The following is a 14,608-nucleotide window of genomic DNA, read 5'->3' on the forward strand; positions in this document are numbered from 1 at the left end:
GATAATGGTAAGGAGTGGCTGAGGTTGTGCAGGTAGAGTGCTGGGTGCTGAAATGTGGAGGTGTGGACAGGGAGCAAGCAGAGGGCATCAGCATTGTCAAGAAAAGGCAACATGTCTTTTACAGCCCAGCAAGCTGGCTCCTGGGTAGATTCAGAGAGCTTCTAGGATAGGTAAATAAAGACACATACACAAAGATGTTCATTGAGTGATGTAATGGGAGCGTCCTAGATAGCCAGTACTAAGGGATTGGAGAGGGAAATACAAAGGGCTATTCTGGCCAACTCTGTTAACCAGATCTTCATTGCTTTGAAATTCCACGAAGTAAGGAATATTTGTATTCTCACATGTGCATTTTAGAGATTTTTGTTAGTTATATTAAAAAATAAATGTATTCTTTGATATATTTGGTTGATAAATATTAATATGAAGTTTTTCATGTTCTTTGCTATTTTGAGTTCCATTATAGATTCACGAATAAAGTCATTAGCAGAGGGAGAAATAAATAAATAAATAAACATAGGTACAGACTGAACAACGTCTGAAAGGACACAGGAAACTATTGAAGGAAGAAATGGGGGTGGGACACTGGCATATGACAGAGGTTTATATGAGGTGGCGGATGTGTCAACTATCCTTATTGTAATCATTTTGCAATATATACATATATCAGGTCATGTTGTACACCTAAAATGTACATAATGTTATACATTGATTATGTCTCAATAAAGCTAGGGGTGGGGCTGATGGGAGGCTTAAGTTCATTGTAAATCCTTTCATGCCTTCTGTTTGGATTTTAACCAAGTGCATAATTTTTTGAAGTTGGGGGAAGCACAAAAACATTTTTCCATCTTACAAGACTGCTATGCTGAGCAAAACCTTGAAGTTGAGGGCATGGCCTCCTTTCTCTAGTCCTATACTTCCTCTCCATCCTTCAGTCTTTGGCCCAGAATCTTCCCCTGGACTCCCAGACTATAGCTCACTTCCTCCAGTTTGCCCCTGTATCTGCAAAGAGATATTTCTTTCTTTTTTATAAAGAAAATGTATTTTATTTATTTTTGGCTGCATTGGCCTCGTGTCACGTGGGATCTTAGTTCCCTGACCAGGGATCAAACTCACATCCCTTGTATTGGAAGGTAGAGTCTTAACCATCAGACCACCAGGAAAGTCCCTGCTAAGAGATATTTCTAATACTCATATCTGACCTTCCCCTCCCCTGCTCAAATATCTCCCAAGGCTTCCCATTGCCCTCCTGCACTAGTCATGGATCTCCCTTCAAGAAAGAACCTGCTGGAGAGCTACAAGAAGAGCTGTCAGCTGACAGCCTCCAGCTATAGGGTCTCTGGGCTCTGCTGCAGGATTCAAGCCAAGTCCACACTTTCCCAGGCAGCTCACAGTCAATGACTGAGCACACTACTGCCTGACCATTTCTGCCCAACTTCACTTTTCCTTAATGGTGGCACACCTGCCCGTTTCTCTCTTTTATCCAATATTGGCTCCCTAAAGGACTTGAACTGATATATTTAAAAATTCTTAACATGACTTTCAAAACATTTAAAGAAGAGCTTCCATTACAAGTTCCAGCCTTACTGGGGGCCCCTTTGATACTCACACTGTATATTTCACAACTATCCAGCCACTTTTACTTCCAAACTCAGGCTCACTCCTGGCCTTTGCACAAGATATCCCCTTAGCCTGGACACTGTCCACTACCTACACCCAGAGTGGTGAATTCATATTCACTGTTTTACTATTAAGCCTTACCTACTTTCCTCTCTGCCCCAGCAGAAAAATCCCTGGACTAAGATGGCGGAGGAATAGGACGGAGAGACCACTTTCTCCCCCACAAATTCATCAAAAGGACATTTGAATGCTGAACAAATTCCACAAAACAACTTCTCAACGCTGGCAGAGGACACCAGGTGCCCAGAAAGGCAGCCTATTGTCTTTGAAAGGAGGTAGGACAAAATATAGAAGATAAAAAGAGAGACAAAAGAATTAGGGATGGAGATCCTTCCTGGGGAGGGAGTCATAAAAGAGGAGAAGTTTCCAAACACCAGGAAACCCTCTCACTGGCAGGTCTGTGGGGAGTTTTGGAATCTCAGAGGGCAACATAACTGGGAGGAAAAATAAATAAATAAAACCCACAGATTATGTGCCTAATGGCAACTCCCAGCAGAGAAGTAGCCCAGATGCTCACATCCGTCACTAGCAAGCGGGTGAACTCCCAGTAGAGAAGTAGCCCAGACGCTCACATCTGCCACTAGCAAGCGGGCGCTGAAAAGGGAGGTGCAGGCTGCATTGCGCCTGCAAAGGTAAGGATGGAGCCTGAATGCCCCGAGGGCAATCTGAGGGAGCTTACGTGAGATAGCAACCTAAACTGTGGGATAGCCAGAGAGAGATGAGAGAGAGAGAGAGAGAGAGAGAGAGAGAGAGAGAGAGAGAGACAGAGAGAGAGAGAGACAGAGAGAGAGAGAGACAGAGAGAGAGACAGAGAGACAGAGAGAGAGAGAACTCTCCCGTGAAAAGCCCTAAGCTAAAACTCCTTATTGCCAAATTCAGACTTAAACTGGAGAGAGTAGGGATAACCACTAGACCATTCAGGTATGACCTAAATCAAATCCCTTATGACTATACAGTGGAAGTGAGAAATAGATTTCAGGGACTAGATCTTATAGACAGAGAACCTGATGAACTATGGACAGAGGTTCATGACATTGTACAGAAGACAGGGAGCAAGACCATTCCCATGGAAAAGAAATGCAAAAAGGCAAAATGGTTACCTGAGGAGGCCTTACAAATAGCTGTGAAAAGAAGAGCAGCGAAAAGCAGAGGAGAAAAGAAAAGATATTCCCATTTGAATGCAGAGCTCCAAAGAATAGCCATAAGAGATAAGAAAGCCTTCCTCAGGGATCAATGCAAAGAAATAGAGGAAAACAACAGAATGGGAAAGACTAGAGATCTCTTCTAGAAAATTAGAGGTATCAAGGGAACATTTCAGGCAAAGATGGGTTCAATAAAGGACAGAAATGGTATGGACCTAACAGAAGCAGAAGATATTAAGAAGAGGTGGCAAGAATACACAGAAGAACTGTACAAAAAAGATCTTCACAAACCAGATAATCACAATGGTGTGATCACTGACCTAGAGCCAAACATCCTGGAATGTGAAATCAAGTGGGCCTTAGAAAGCATCACTACAAACAAAGCTAGTGGAGGTGATGGAATTCCAGTTGAGCTATTTCAAATCCTGAAATACGATGCTGTGAAAGTGCTGCATTCAATATGCCAGCAAATTTGGAAGGCTCAGCAGTTGCCACAGGACTGGAAAAGGTCAGTTTTCATTACAATCCCTAAGAAAGGCAACCCCAAAGAATGCTCAAACTACCACACAATTGCACTCATCTCACACGCTAGTAAAGTAATGTTCAAAATTCTCCAAGCCAGGCTTCAGCAATATGTGAACAGAGGACTTCCAGATGTTCAAGCTGGTTTTAGAAAAGGCAGAGGAACCAAAGATCAAATTGCCAATATCTGATGGATCATCGGAAAAGCAAGAGAGTTCCAGAAAAACATCTATTTCTGCTTTATTGACTATGCCAAAGCCTTCAACTGTGTGGACAATAAACTGTGGAAAATTCTGAAAGAGATGGGAATACCAGACCACCTGACCTGCCTCTTGAGAAACCTGTATGCAGGTCAGGAAGCAAGAGTTAGAACTGGACATGGAACAACAGACTGGTTCCAAATAGGAAAAGGAGTATGTCAAGTCTGTATATTGTCACCCTGCTTATTTAACTTATATGCAGAGTACATCATGAGAAACGCTGGGCTGGAAGAAGCACAAGCTGGGATCAAGATTGCCGGGAGAAATATCAATAACCTCAGATATGCAGATGACACCACCCTTATGGCAGAGAGTGAAGAGGAACTAAAAAGCCTCTTGATGAAAATGAAAGAGGAGAGTGAAAAAGTTGGCTTAAAGCTTAACATTCAGAAAACTAAGATCATGGCATCTGGTCCCATCACCTCATGGGAAATAGATGGGGAGACAGTGGAAACAGTGTCAGACTTTATTTTTTTGGGATCCAAAATCACTGCAGATGGTGACTGCAGCCATGAAATTAAAAGACGCTTACTCCTTGGAAGGAAAGCTATGACCAACCTAGACAGCATATTAAAAAGCAGAGACATTACTTTGCCAACAAAGGTCCGTCTGGTCAAGGCTATGGTTTTCCCAGTGGTCATGTATGGATGTGAGAGTTAGACTGTGAAGAAAGCTGAGCACCAAAAAATTGATGCTTTTGAACTGTGGTGTTGGAGAAGAGTCTTGAGAGTCCCTTGGACTGCAAGGAGATCCAACCAGTCCCTCCTAAAGGAGATCAGTCCTGGGTGTTCATTGGAAGGACTGATGCTGAAGCTGAAACTCCAGTACTTTGGCCACCTGAGGTGAAGAGTTGACTCATTGGAAAAGACCCTGATGCTTGGAGGGATTGGGGGCAGGAGGAGGAGGGGACGACAGAGGATGAGATGGCTGGATGGCATCACCGACTTGATGGGCATGAGTTTGAGTAAACTCCGGGAGTTGGTGATGGACAGGGAGGCCTGGCGTGCTGCAGCTCATGGGGTCTCAAAGAATCGGACACGACTGAGCGACTGAACTGAACTGAATTGAAGGCACTGCTGGGCCGATCACAGAACAAAGGACTGAGCAAATACTAGAGGAGAGCTAGCCAGCACTAGACCGGCCCATCCCCCTCCGGAGGCAGGGAGGCAGGTGGGCAGCAGCCAGAGCCGGAAAGAGGCAATCTGGGCCCCTAGACAGCATCCTCTCCCAAACTGTGAGCAGGCTCCCAGTTGCCAAGCAAGTCTTCCTGGGATCCTGGACAGTTGACATCCACCAGGAGGGTCGCAGCCAGAGATCAGCGCCCCAGAGGAGACACACGGCACACCTGAGACAGCGCTCCCACTGCTCACCCGGGAGACCAAACGGCTGGGGCGGGGGAGGTGATAAGACTCCCAGCCCACCTGGGGAGAGTGTGCTCACCAAGCTTCTCGGACCTGGGAAGGGCACAAAACGCGGGCCCAACCGAGTCTGAGCCTTTGTGGAGCACCCGAGAACCTGAACCTGAGCAGCTTAGACCTGGGAAGTGCATGCAACTCAGGGCCCACTTTAGACTGTTCCCCTGCAGAGGAACTGGGAGCCTGAGCAGTGTAGACTGGGAAAGCATACACACCGTGAGCGGGGGCAAACCCAGTGTGGCCCAGACACTGCGAGCACTCCCCACACACGCCAGTGATATTTGTTTCCAGTGTTTCTCCCTCCCCACAGGACAACTGAACAAGTGAGCCTGAATAAGTGACCACCTTCACCCCCTTGTGTCGGGGTGGAAATTAGACACTGAAGAGACTTGCAAACAGAAGAAGCCAAAATAAACAGAGGGAACCACTTTGGAAGTGACAGGTGCAACAGATTGAAACCTTGTAGTTAGCACTGACTACATTGGAAGGGGCCTATAGGTGTTGAGAAGTACAAGCAGGAACAAGGAACTATCTGAAACTGAACTGACCCCACACTGCCCGACTCCAGAGAAATTCCTAGATCTATTTTTACTACTATCATTTTTTAAATTTTTAAAATTTTTTAATTTTTAAGTCCTCTATTACTCCTTTAATTTTCATTTTTATAGCCTACTTACTTACCTTACCAAAAAAAAGACCCTATTTTTAAAGCAAACTTCTTATATATTTTTTATAACCTTTGTGATTTTGTTTTGTTTGCTTTTTTAATATTGTGTTTTTGAGAGTCTAACCTCTCTAGATTTTTAATCTTTGATTTTTTGTATTTGTTATCAATTTTGTACCTTTAAGAACCCAATCTTCAGTACCCATTTTTACTTAAGAGTGTGATTACTGGCTTGATTGACCTCTCACCCTTTTGACTTTCTTTTTTCTTCCCTGGTCACCTCTATCTCCTCCCTCCCCTTTCTCTTCTCTACCCAACTCTGTGAATCTCTTTGGCTATTCCTGGCTGTGGAGGACACCTAGGGAACTGATTACTGGCTAGATCTGTCTCACTCCTTTTGGCCCCCTCCCCCTTCTCCTCCTGGTCACTTCTATCTCCTTCCTCCCTCTTCTCTTCTCTATGTATCTCCATGAACCTCTCTGGCTGGTCCAGGCTGTGAATAGCACATAGGGATTTGATTACTGGCTAGATTGCTCTCTCCTGCTTTTGATTCCCCCTCTTCTCCTCCTGGTCACCTCTATCTCCCTCCTCCCTCTTCTCTTCTCCATGTAACTCTGTATACCTCTCTGGGTGTTCCTCACTGTGGAGAATCTTTTCTCCATTAACCTAAATGTTTTATCATTGGTGCTGTATGTATGGAGAAGTCTTGAGGCTAGTGTAAGAATAAGACTGAAAACCAGAGGCAGGAGGCTTAAGTCCAAATCCTGAGAACACCAGAGAACTCCTGACTCCAGGGAACTTTGATAAGAGCTCATCCAAAAGCCTCCATACCTACACTGAAACCAAGCTCCACCCAAGAGCCAACAAGTTTCAGAGAAAGATACATCACACTAATTCTCCAGCAAAGCAGGAACATAGCCCTGAGCTTTAATATACAGGCTGCCCAAAGTCACTCCAAACCCATAGACATCTCAAAACCCACTACCAGACACTTCATTGCACTCTATAGAGAAGAAATCCAGCTCCACCAACCAGAACACCAATGCAAGCTTCCCTAATCAGGAAACCTTGACAAGCTACTCATCCAACCCCACCCACAGGGAGGAACCTCCACAATAAAGAGGAACCACAAACTGCCAGAATATAGAAAGGCCACCCCAAACGAAGCAATCTAAACAAGATGAAAAGGCAGAGAAATACTCAGCATGTAAAGGAACATGATAAATGACCACCAAACCAAACAAAAGAAGTGGAGATAGGGAGTCCACCTGAGAAAGAATTCAGAATAACGATAGGAAAATTATGCAAAATCATGAAAACAAAATGGAGTTACAGATAAATAGTCTAGAGACAAGGATTGAGAAGATGCAAGAAATGTTTAACAAGGACCTAGAAGAAATAAAAAGAGTCAGTCAATAATGAATAATGCAATAACTGAGTTCAAAAGCACCCTGGAGGGAATGAACAGTAGAATAACTGAGGCAGAAGATAGGATAAGTGAGGCAGAAGATAGAATGGTGGAAATAAATGAAGCAGAGAGGAAAACAAGAAAAAAGAATTAAAAGAAATGAGGACAACCTCAGAGGCCTCTGGGACAATGTCAAACACCCCAACACTTGAATCATAGGAGTCCCAGAAGAAGACGAAAGGCCATGAGAAAAGACTTGAGGAGATAATAGTTTAAAACTTCCCTAAAATGGGGAAGGAAATAGCCACCCAAGTCCAAGAAACCCAGAGTCCCAAAAAGGATAAACCCAAGGTAAAACACCCCAAGACACAAGTTATTCAAATTAGCAAAGATCAAACACAAAGAACAAATATTAAAAGCAGCAAAGGAAAAACAACAAATAACGAACAAGAAGATTCACAAAAGGATAACAGCTGATCTTTTAATAGAAACTCTTCAGGCCAAAAGGGAATGGCAGGACATACTTAAAGTGATGAAAGAGGAAAACCTACAACCCAGATTACTGTACCCAGCAAGGATCTCATTCAAATATGAAGGAGAAATCAAAAGTTTTACAGACAAGCAAACACTGAGAGAATTCAGCACCACCAAACCAGCTGTTCAACAAATGCTAAAGGATTTTCTCTAGACAGGAAACACAGAAAAGGTGTATAAACTGGAACCCAAAACAATAAAGTAAATGGCAACAGGATCATACTTATCAATAAGTACCTTAAATGTAAATTGGTTGAATGCCCCAACCAAAAGACAAAGACTGGCAGAACGAATATGAAAACAAGACCGCTATATATGCTGTCTACAAGAGACCCACCTCAAAACAAGGGACACATACAGACTGAAAGTGAAGGGCTGGAAAAATATATTTCACACAAAAGGAGAACAAAACAAAGCAGGAGTAGCAATACTCATATCAGATAAAATAGACGTTGAAATAAAGGCTGTGAAAAAAGACGAAGAAGGACACTACATAATGATCAAAGGATCAATCCAAGAAGATATAATAATTATAAATATACATGCATCCAACATAGGAGCACCACAATATGTAAGGCAAATGCTAAAAAGTATGAAAGGGGAAATTAACAATAACACAATAATAGTGGGAGACTTTAATACCCCACTCATACCTATGGAGAGATCAAATACACAGAAAATTAGCAAGGAAACACAAACTTTAAATGATACAATGGGCCAGTTAGACCTAATTGATATCTATAGGACATTTCAGCCCAAAACAATAATTTCACCTTTTTCTCAAGTTCAAACGGAACCCTCTCCAGGACAGATCACATCCTGGGCCATATATCTAGCCTAGGTAAATTCAAAAAACTTGAAACCATTCCAAGTATCTTTTCTGATCACAATGTAGTAAGATTAGATGTCAATTACAGGGAAAAAAACTACTAAAAATTCCAACATATGGAGGCTAAACAACATGTTTCTGAATAACCAACAAATCATAGAAGAAATCAAAAAAGAAAGCAAAATATGCATAGAAAATAGTGAAAATGAAAACACAACAATCCAAAACCTATGGGACACTATAAGAGCAGTGCTAAGGGGAAGGTTCATAGCCATACAGGCTTACCTCAAGAAACAAGAAAAAAGTCAAATAAATAACCTAACTCTACACCTAAAGCAACTAGAAAAGGAAGAAATGAAGAACCCCAGGGCTGGTAGAAGGAAAGAAATTATAAAAATTAGGGCAGAAATAAATGCAAAAGAAACAAAAGAGACCATAGCAAAAATCAACAAAGCTAAAAGCTTGCTCTTTGAGAAGATAAATAAAATTGACAAACCATTAGCCAGACTCATCACGAAAAAAAGGGAGAAGAATAAAATCAACAAAATTAGAAATAAAAATGGAGAAATCACAACAGACAACACAGAAATACAAAGGATCATAAGAGAATACTATCAGCAATTATATGTCAATAAAATGGACAACTTGGAAGAAATAGACAAATTCTTAGAAAAGTAGAACTTTCCAAAACTGAATCAGGAAGAAATAGAAAATCTTAACAGACCCATCACAAGCATGGAAATCGAAACTGTAGTCAGAAATCTTCCAGGAAACAAAAGCCCAGGACCAGACGGCTTCACAGTTGAATTCTACCAAAAATTTAGAGGAGAGCTAACACCTATCCTACTCAAACTCTTCCAGAAAATTGCAGAGGAAAGTGGGCTGCCAAACTCATTCTATGAGGCCACCATCACTCTAATACCAAAACCAGACAAAGATGCCACAAAAAACACAAAACTACAGGCCTATATCACTGATGAACATAGATGCAAAAATCCTTAACAAAATCCTAGCAAACAGAACCCAACCACATATTAACAATATCATACATCATGACCAAGTGGGCTTTATCCCAGGAATGCAAGGATTCTTCAATATCCTCAAATCAATCAATGTAATACACCACATTAACAAATTGAAAGATAAAAATCATATGATTATCTCAATAAATGCAGAGAAAGCCTTTGACAAATTTCAACATCCATTTATGATAAAAACCCTCCAGAAAGCAGGCATAGAAGGAACATACCTCAACATAATAAAAGCTATATATGACAAACCTTCAGCAAACATTATCCTCAATGGTGAAAAATTGAAAGCATTTCCCCTAAAGTCAGGAACAAGACAGGGGTGCCCACTCTCACCACTACTATTCAACATAGTTTTGGAAGTTTTGGCCATAGCAATCAGAGCAGAAAAAGAAATAAAAGGAATCCAGATTAGAAAAGAAGTAAAACTCTCGCTGTTTGCAGATGACATGCTCCTCTACATAGAAAACCCTAAAGACACCACCAGAAAATTACTAGAGCTAATCAATGAATATAGTAAAGTTGCAGGATATAAAATTAACACACAGAAGTCCCTTGCATTCCTACACATGAACAATGAGAAAACAGAAAGAGAAATTAAGGGAAAAATCCCATTCACCATTGCAACGAAAAGAATAACATACTTAGGAATAAATCTACCTAAAGAAACAAAAGACCTATATACAGAAAGCTATAAAATACTGATGAAAGAAATCAAAAAGGACACAAATAGATGGAGAAATATACCATGTTCATGGATTGGAAGAATCAATATAGTGAAAATGAGTATACTACCCAAAGCAATCTATAGATTCAATGTAATCCCTATTAAGCTACCAACAGTATTTTTCACAGAACTAGAACAAATAATTTCACAATTTCTATGGAAATACAAAAATCCTTGAATAGCCAAAGCAATCTTGAGAAATAATGAACCTGGAGGAACCAACCTGCCTGACTTCAGGCTCTACTACAAAGCTGCAGTCATCAAGACAGTATGGTACTGGCACAAAGACAGAAATATAGATCAATGGAACAATATAGGAGGCCCAGAGATAAATTCACGCACCTATGGACACCTTATCTTTGACAAAGGAGGCAAAAATATACAATGGAGAAAAGGCAATCTATTTAACAAGGGGTCCTGGGAAAACTGGTCAACCACTTGTAAAAGAGTGAAACTAGAACACTTTCTAACACCATACACAAAAATAAGCTCTAATTAGATTAAAGATCTAAATGTAAGACCAGAAACTATAAAACTCCTAGAGGAAAACATAGGCAAAACACTCTCTGACATAAATCACAGCAGGATCCTCTATGACCCACCTCCCAGAGTAACGGAAATAAAAGCAAAAATAAACAAATGGGACCTAATTAAACTTAGAAGCTTTTGCACAACACAGGAAACTATAAGCAAGGTGAAAAGACAGCCTTCAGAATGGGAGAAAATAATAGCAAACGAAGAAACAGACAAAGGATTAATCTCAAAAATATACAAGCAACTCCTGCAGCTCAATTCCAAGAAAATAAATAACCCAATCAAAAAAAAAAAAAAAATGGGCCAAAGATCTAAACAGACATTTCTCCAAAGAAGACATACAGATGGCTAACAAACACATGAAAAGATGCTCAACATCACTCATTATCAGAGAAATGCAAGTCAAAACCACAATGAGGTACCATCTCACGCCGGCCAGAATGGCTGCTATCAAAAAGTCTACAAACAATAAATGCTGGAGAGGCTGTGGAGAAAAGGGAGCCCTCTTACACTGTTGGTGGGAATGCAAACTAGTACAGTCACTATGGAGAACAGTGTGGAGATTCCTTAAAAAACTGGAAATAGAACTGCCATATGACTCAGCAATCCCACTGCTGGGCATACACACCGAGGAAACCAGATCTGAAAGAGACATGTGTACCCCAATGTTCATCACAGCACTGTTTATAATAGCCAGGACATGGAAGCAACCTAGATGCCCATCAGCAGACAAATGGATAAGGAAGCTGTGGTACATATACAGCATGGAATATTACTCAGCCATTAAAAAGAATTCATTTGAATCAGTTCTAATGAGATGGGTGAAACTGGAACCTATTATACAGAGTTAAGTAAGTCCAAATTAAAAACACCAATACAATATACTAACGCATATATATGGAACTTAGAAAGATGGTAATGATGACCCTATATGCGAGACAGCAAAAGAGACAAAAATGTATAGAACAGACTTTTGGACTCTGTGGGATAAGGCAAGGGTGGGATGATTTGAGAGAATAGCATTGAAACATGTATATTATCATATGTGAAACAGATCACCAAGCCAGGTTCGATGCATGAGACAAGGTGCTCAGGGCTGGTGCACTGGGATGACCCTGAGGGATGGGATGGGGAGGGAGGTGGGAGGGGGGTTCAGGACGTGGAACACATGTACACCCATGGCTGACTCATGTCAATGTATGGCAAGACCCACTACAATATTGTAAAGTAATTAGCCTCCAATTAAAATAAATAAATTTTTTAAAAAAGAAAAATCCCTGGAATAGACTATTACATGGGAATCAGAGAAAAGAACAAAAATTAAGAGAAATGAGAGTCTTTTCAAGGAAAATGCAACTTCAGGCAGAAAATTAAGAGAGGGGGGAAAGACTTCATATGCTGAATATATATTCAGTGGCATCTGTCCTACACATATTACCCCAGTACTCTAAATAGCACTGTGGGAGAGAGATTCCCCATCCCATCCCCAATTTATAGAAGAGAAAAATGGTATTCATAAAAGGAAACTGATTTTATTAAAGTGACATAGCAAGTTAGTAGGGACATTAATGTGGATGCTCAGATCTTTCTGTCCCAAAAGCCTACAAACTTTCACCTGCTATTCAGACTAGGTATCAGACCCTGCCTCTGGGCTCTGCTCCTATTCCCACTGAGCAATAATTATAGAATCAACAAAAAAGATCTTTCCAGTTTTCCACCTGGAAAGCAGAGGCAGTGGGAAGGGTTCAGGAGCACACCATGAGGACTTGTACTCACCATTCAATCTCTTTAGGCTCACGGTCCCTCAGGAGCTCTTGTACCTCCTGCCGGCAGCGCTCCTGGTATTCTGGGTGCTTTGCCAAGTTGTACAGGATCCAGGAGAGGCCACTGGCTGTGGTGTCATGGCCTGAGGGGCAGCCAGACAGGCTTGGGTCTCTGGGCTACTTCAGCACCAAAGGGTGGACCATGCCAAGCCACCCTTCCCCACCTCCCCATAAAGAAGATGGGAAGGATAGGCAAGATGGGGTGATCCAGTACCCACCAAGTCCACGGGATGAAGAGACCCCTGCCCATTCTCTAGTCCCACATTGGGACCCTCACCCTCAAACATGAAGGTGTCAGCTTCAGCTCGGATATCTTCATCTGACAATCCCTTCCCATCTTCATCCTGTAGAGAAAGCAAAATCCCCAGAGTCACACCAGCTCTGAGGACACCTGCGCCTAACCTGAGATTGTCCCTGAAGCTCCATCATCCAAGCAGGATCCTTCCCTCTTCATCTTCATAGCCCACTCCACCCCAGGGGCCTCATCCCTCGTCTCCTGCCTCCTGTTTACTCCTTCCAGGCAGCCTTCTACACAGTCACATCTGAAACTTCTCTCTGACCTGCCCCTCCCTTGCACGAGCATCCTCTATGACTCCCTAGCACTCTCTGGATCAAGTCCAAGTTCTTTAATCCGACCTTTGAAACCAACATCCAGTCTACCTCTTGAATTGAGATCCCAAAGAAGCCCATCTTGAGGCTTTCTGGGTGTCTTAGCAGTAAAGAATCTGCCTGCAGTGCAGGAGCTGCAGGAGACATGGGTTGATTTCTGGGCTGGGAAGATCCCCTGGAGGAGGGCATGGCAACCCACTCAGTGTTCTTGCCTGGATAATCCCATGGACAGAAGAACCTGGTGGGCTACAGTTGATAGGGTCACAAAGAGTTGTACATGACTGAAGCGATTTAGCATGCACACACACACACACACAAGAAGCCTACCTTGGCCAGCAGGAGCACATCAATGAAGTCCAAAGTCTTGGTCTTAGTCTTGGTTTTGAGGAATTCTTGGGAACCCTGACTGGTTAGAGTACGACGCCTCTTCTGGATGACGGCATCTGTGAAGTCGTGCACCAGGCGGCAGGCCCTGTAGAAGCGCTTCCCTTCAGGGGTAAGGTAGTACAAGAAGTCCACGTGCAGGAAGATCTGCTCAATTCGTTTCATCACCAGGGCGCTGAGCTCCAAGATGGCGGCAATATATTCGCTGGGTTTCCTACAGGGTCAGACCAGAGAAAGCCTTAAGCAGCAGTACTGTGGGACTTCCCTGGTGGTCCAGTGGTTAGGGCTCTATGCTTCTACTGCAAGGGGCACAGGTTGGATCCCTGGTTGGGGAACTAAGATCCCATAAGCTACATGGCATCGCAAAAAAAAGAAGAAGAAGAAGAAGAAGGCCATCTCTCCTTAGAAACTCTGATTCCTAATAGGAAGTCTTGGGAACCCTGATCACTTCTGGATTTCAGATGTTTTAAGCTATTGTCTTCCTTCATGATCTCATACTGTGAGGAGCACTTCTGGTCAGTTACCCAGGACCACATCCCATTCAGTCACTTTTCTCTCTCTGACCCCCATCTCTGTGAACTCCCTCATGTCCTAGACATCAGGGCAGAGCATGGGAATCACCCTCATCTCTCCTCTCTCCCACACAATATCTGGGCCTGCAAATATCTTTCTCAGTTTTCCCCAAATCTGCCCCATTTTCTCCACCAAGCTCGAACTTCCTCCCCTCTGTGGTCTCCTCACACCCTGTGTCTGCACAACAATCAGTCTTCTCTCCAGTCAGACATCCAAGCTCATCTTTGACCAAGATCCTCATGTACCCGAAGGTCTTCCACGGCTCCCAGGAATCCTCAGGATGAAGTTCATATCCTCTTTGTCTGGCTTCAGAATGTCCTGAAGATAGAACTCTTCCCATTCCTCCAACCTCATACCCAAGATGTCTCCTCACAGCTACACAGGGCTCTGCTCATCCTGGCCTCCTGGCCTTTATCAAACAGTTCTGCCTACCAGGAAGAATCACTCCTTCTCTTTCCCTTCCCTGTCCTTCAGCA

General features: G+C 42.6%; 1 protein-coding gene across 1 annotated transcript in view; it reads right to left on the bottom strand.

Moving 5' to 3' along the window:
- Window positions 1–14,608, bottom strand: part of LOC110129447 (cytochrome P450 4F6-like) — a 33,067-nt gene that overhangs the window by 4,145 nt on the left and 14,314 nt on the right. Inside the window, exons 7-9 of the mRNA XM_020880832.2 lie at window positions 13,503–13,773; window positions 12,844–12,910; window positions 12,520–12,649 (exon numbers count right to left, since the gene is read on the bottom strand). Of these exons, the coding sequence (XP_020736491.2) occupies window positions 12,520–12,649; window positions 12,844–12,910; window positions 13,503–13,773 (468 nt within the window). The remainder of the gene's footprint in view (window positions 1–12,519; window positions 12,650–12,843; window positions 12,911–13,502; window positions 13,774–14,608) is intronic.

Source organism: Odocoileus virginianus, chromosome 3, assembly GCF_023699985.2.
Source record: "Odocoileus virginianus isolate 20LAN1187 ecotype Illinois chromosome 3, Ovbor_1.2, whole genome shotgun sequence".
Taxonomy (NCBI): Eukaryota; Metazoa; Chordata; class Mammalia; order Artiodactyla; family Cervidae; genus Odocoileus; species Odocoileus virginianus.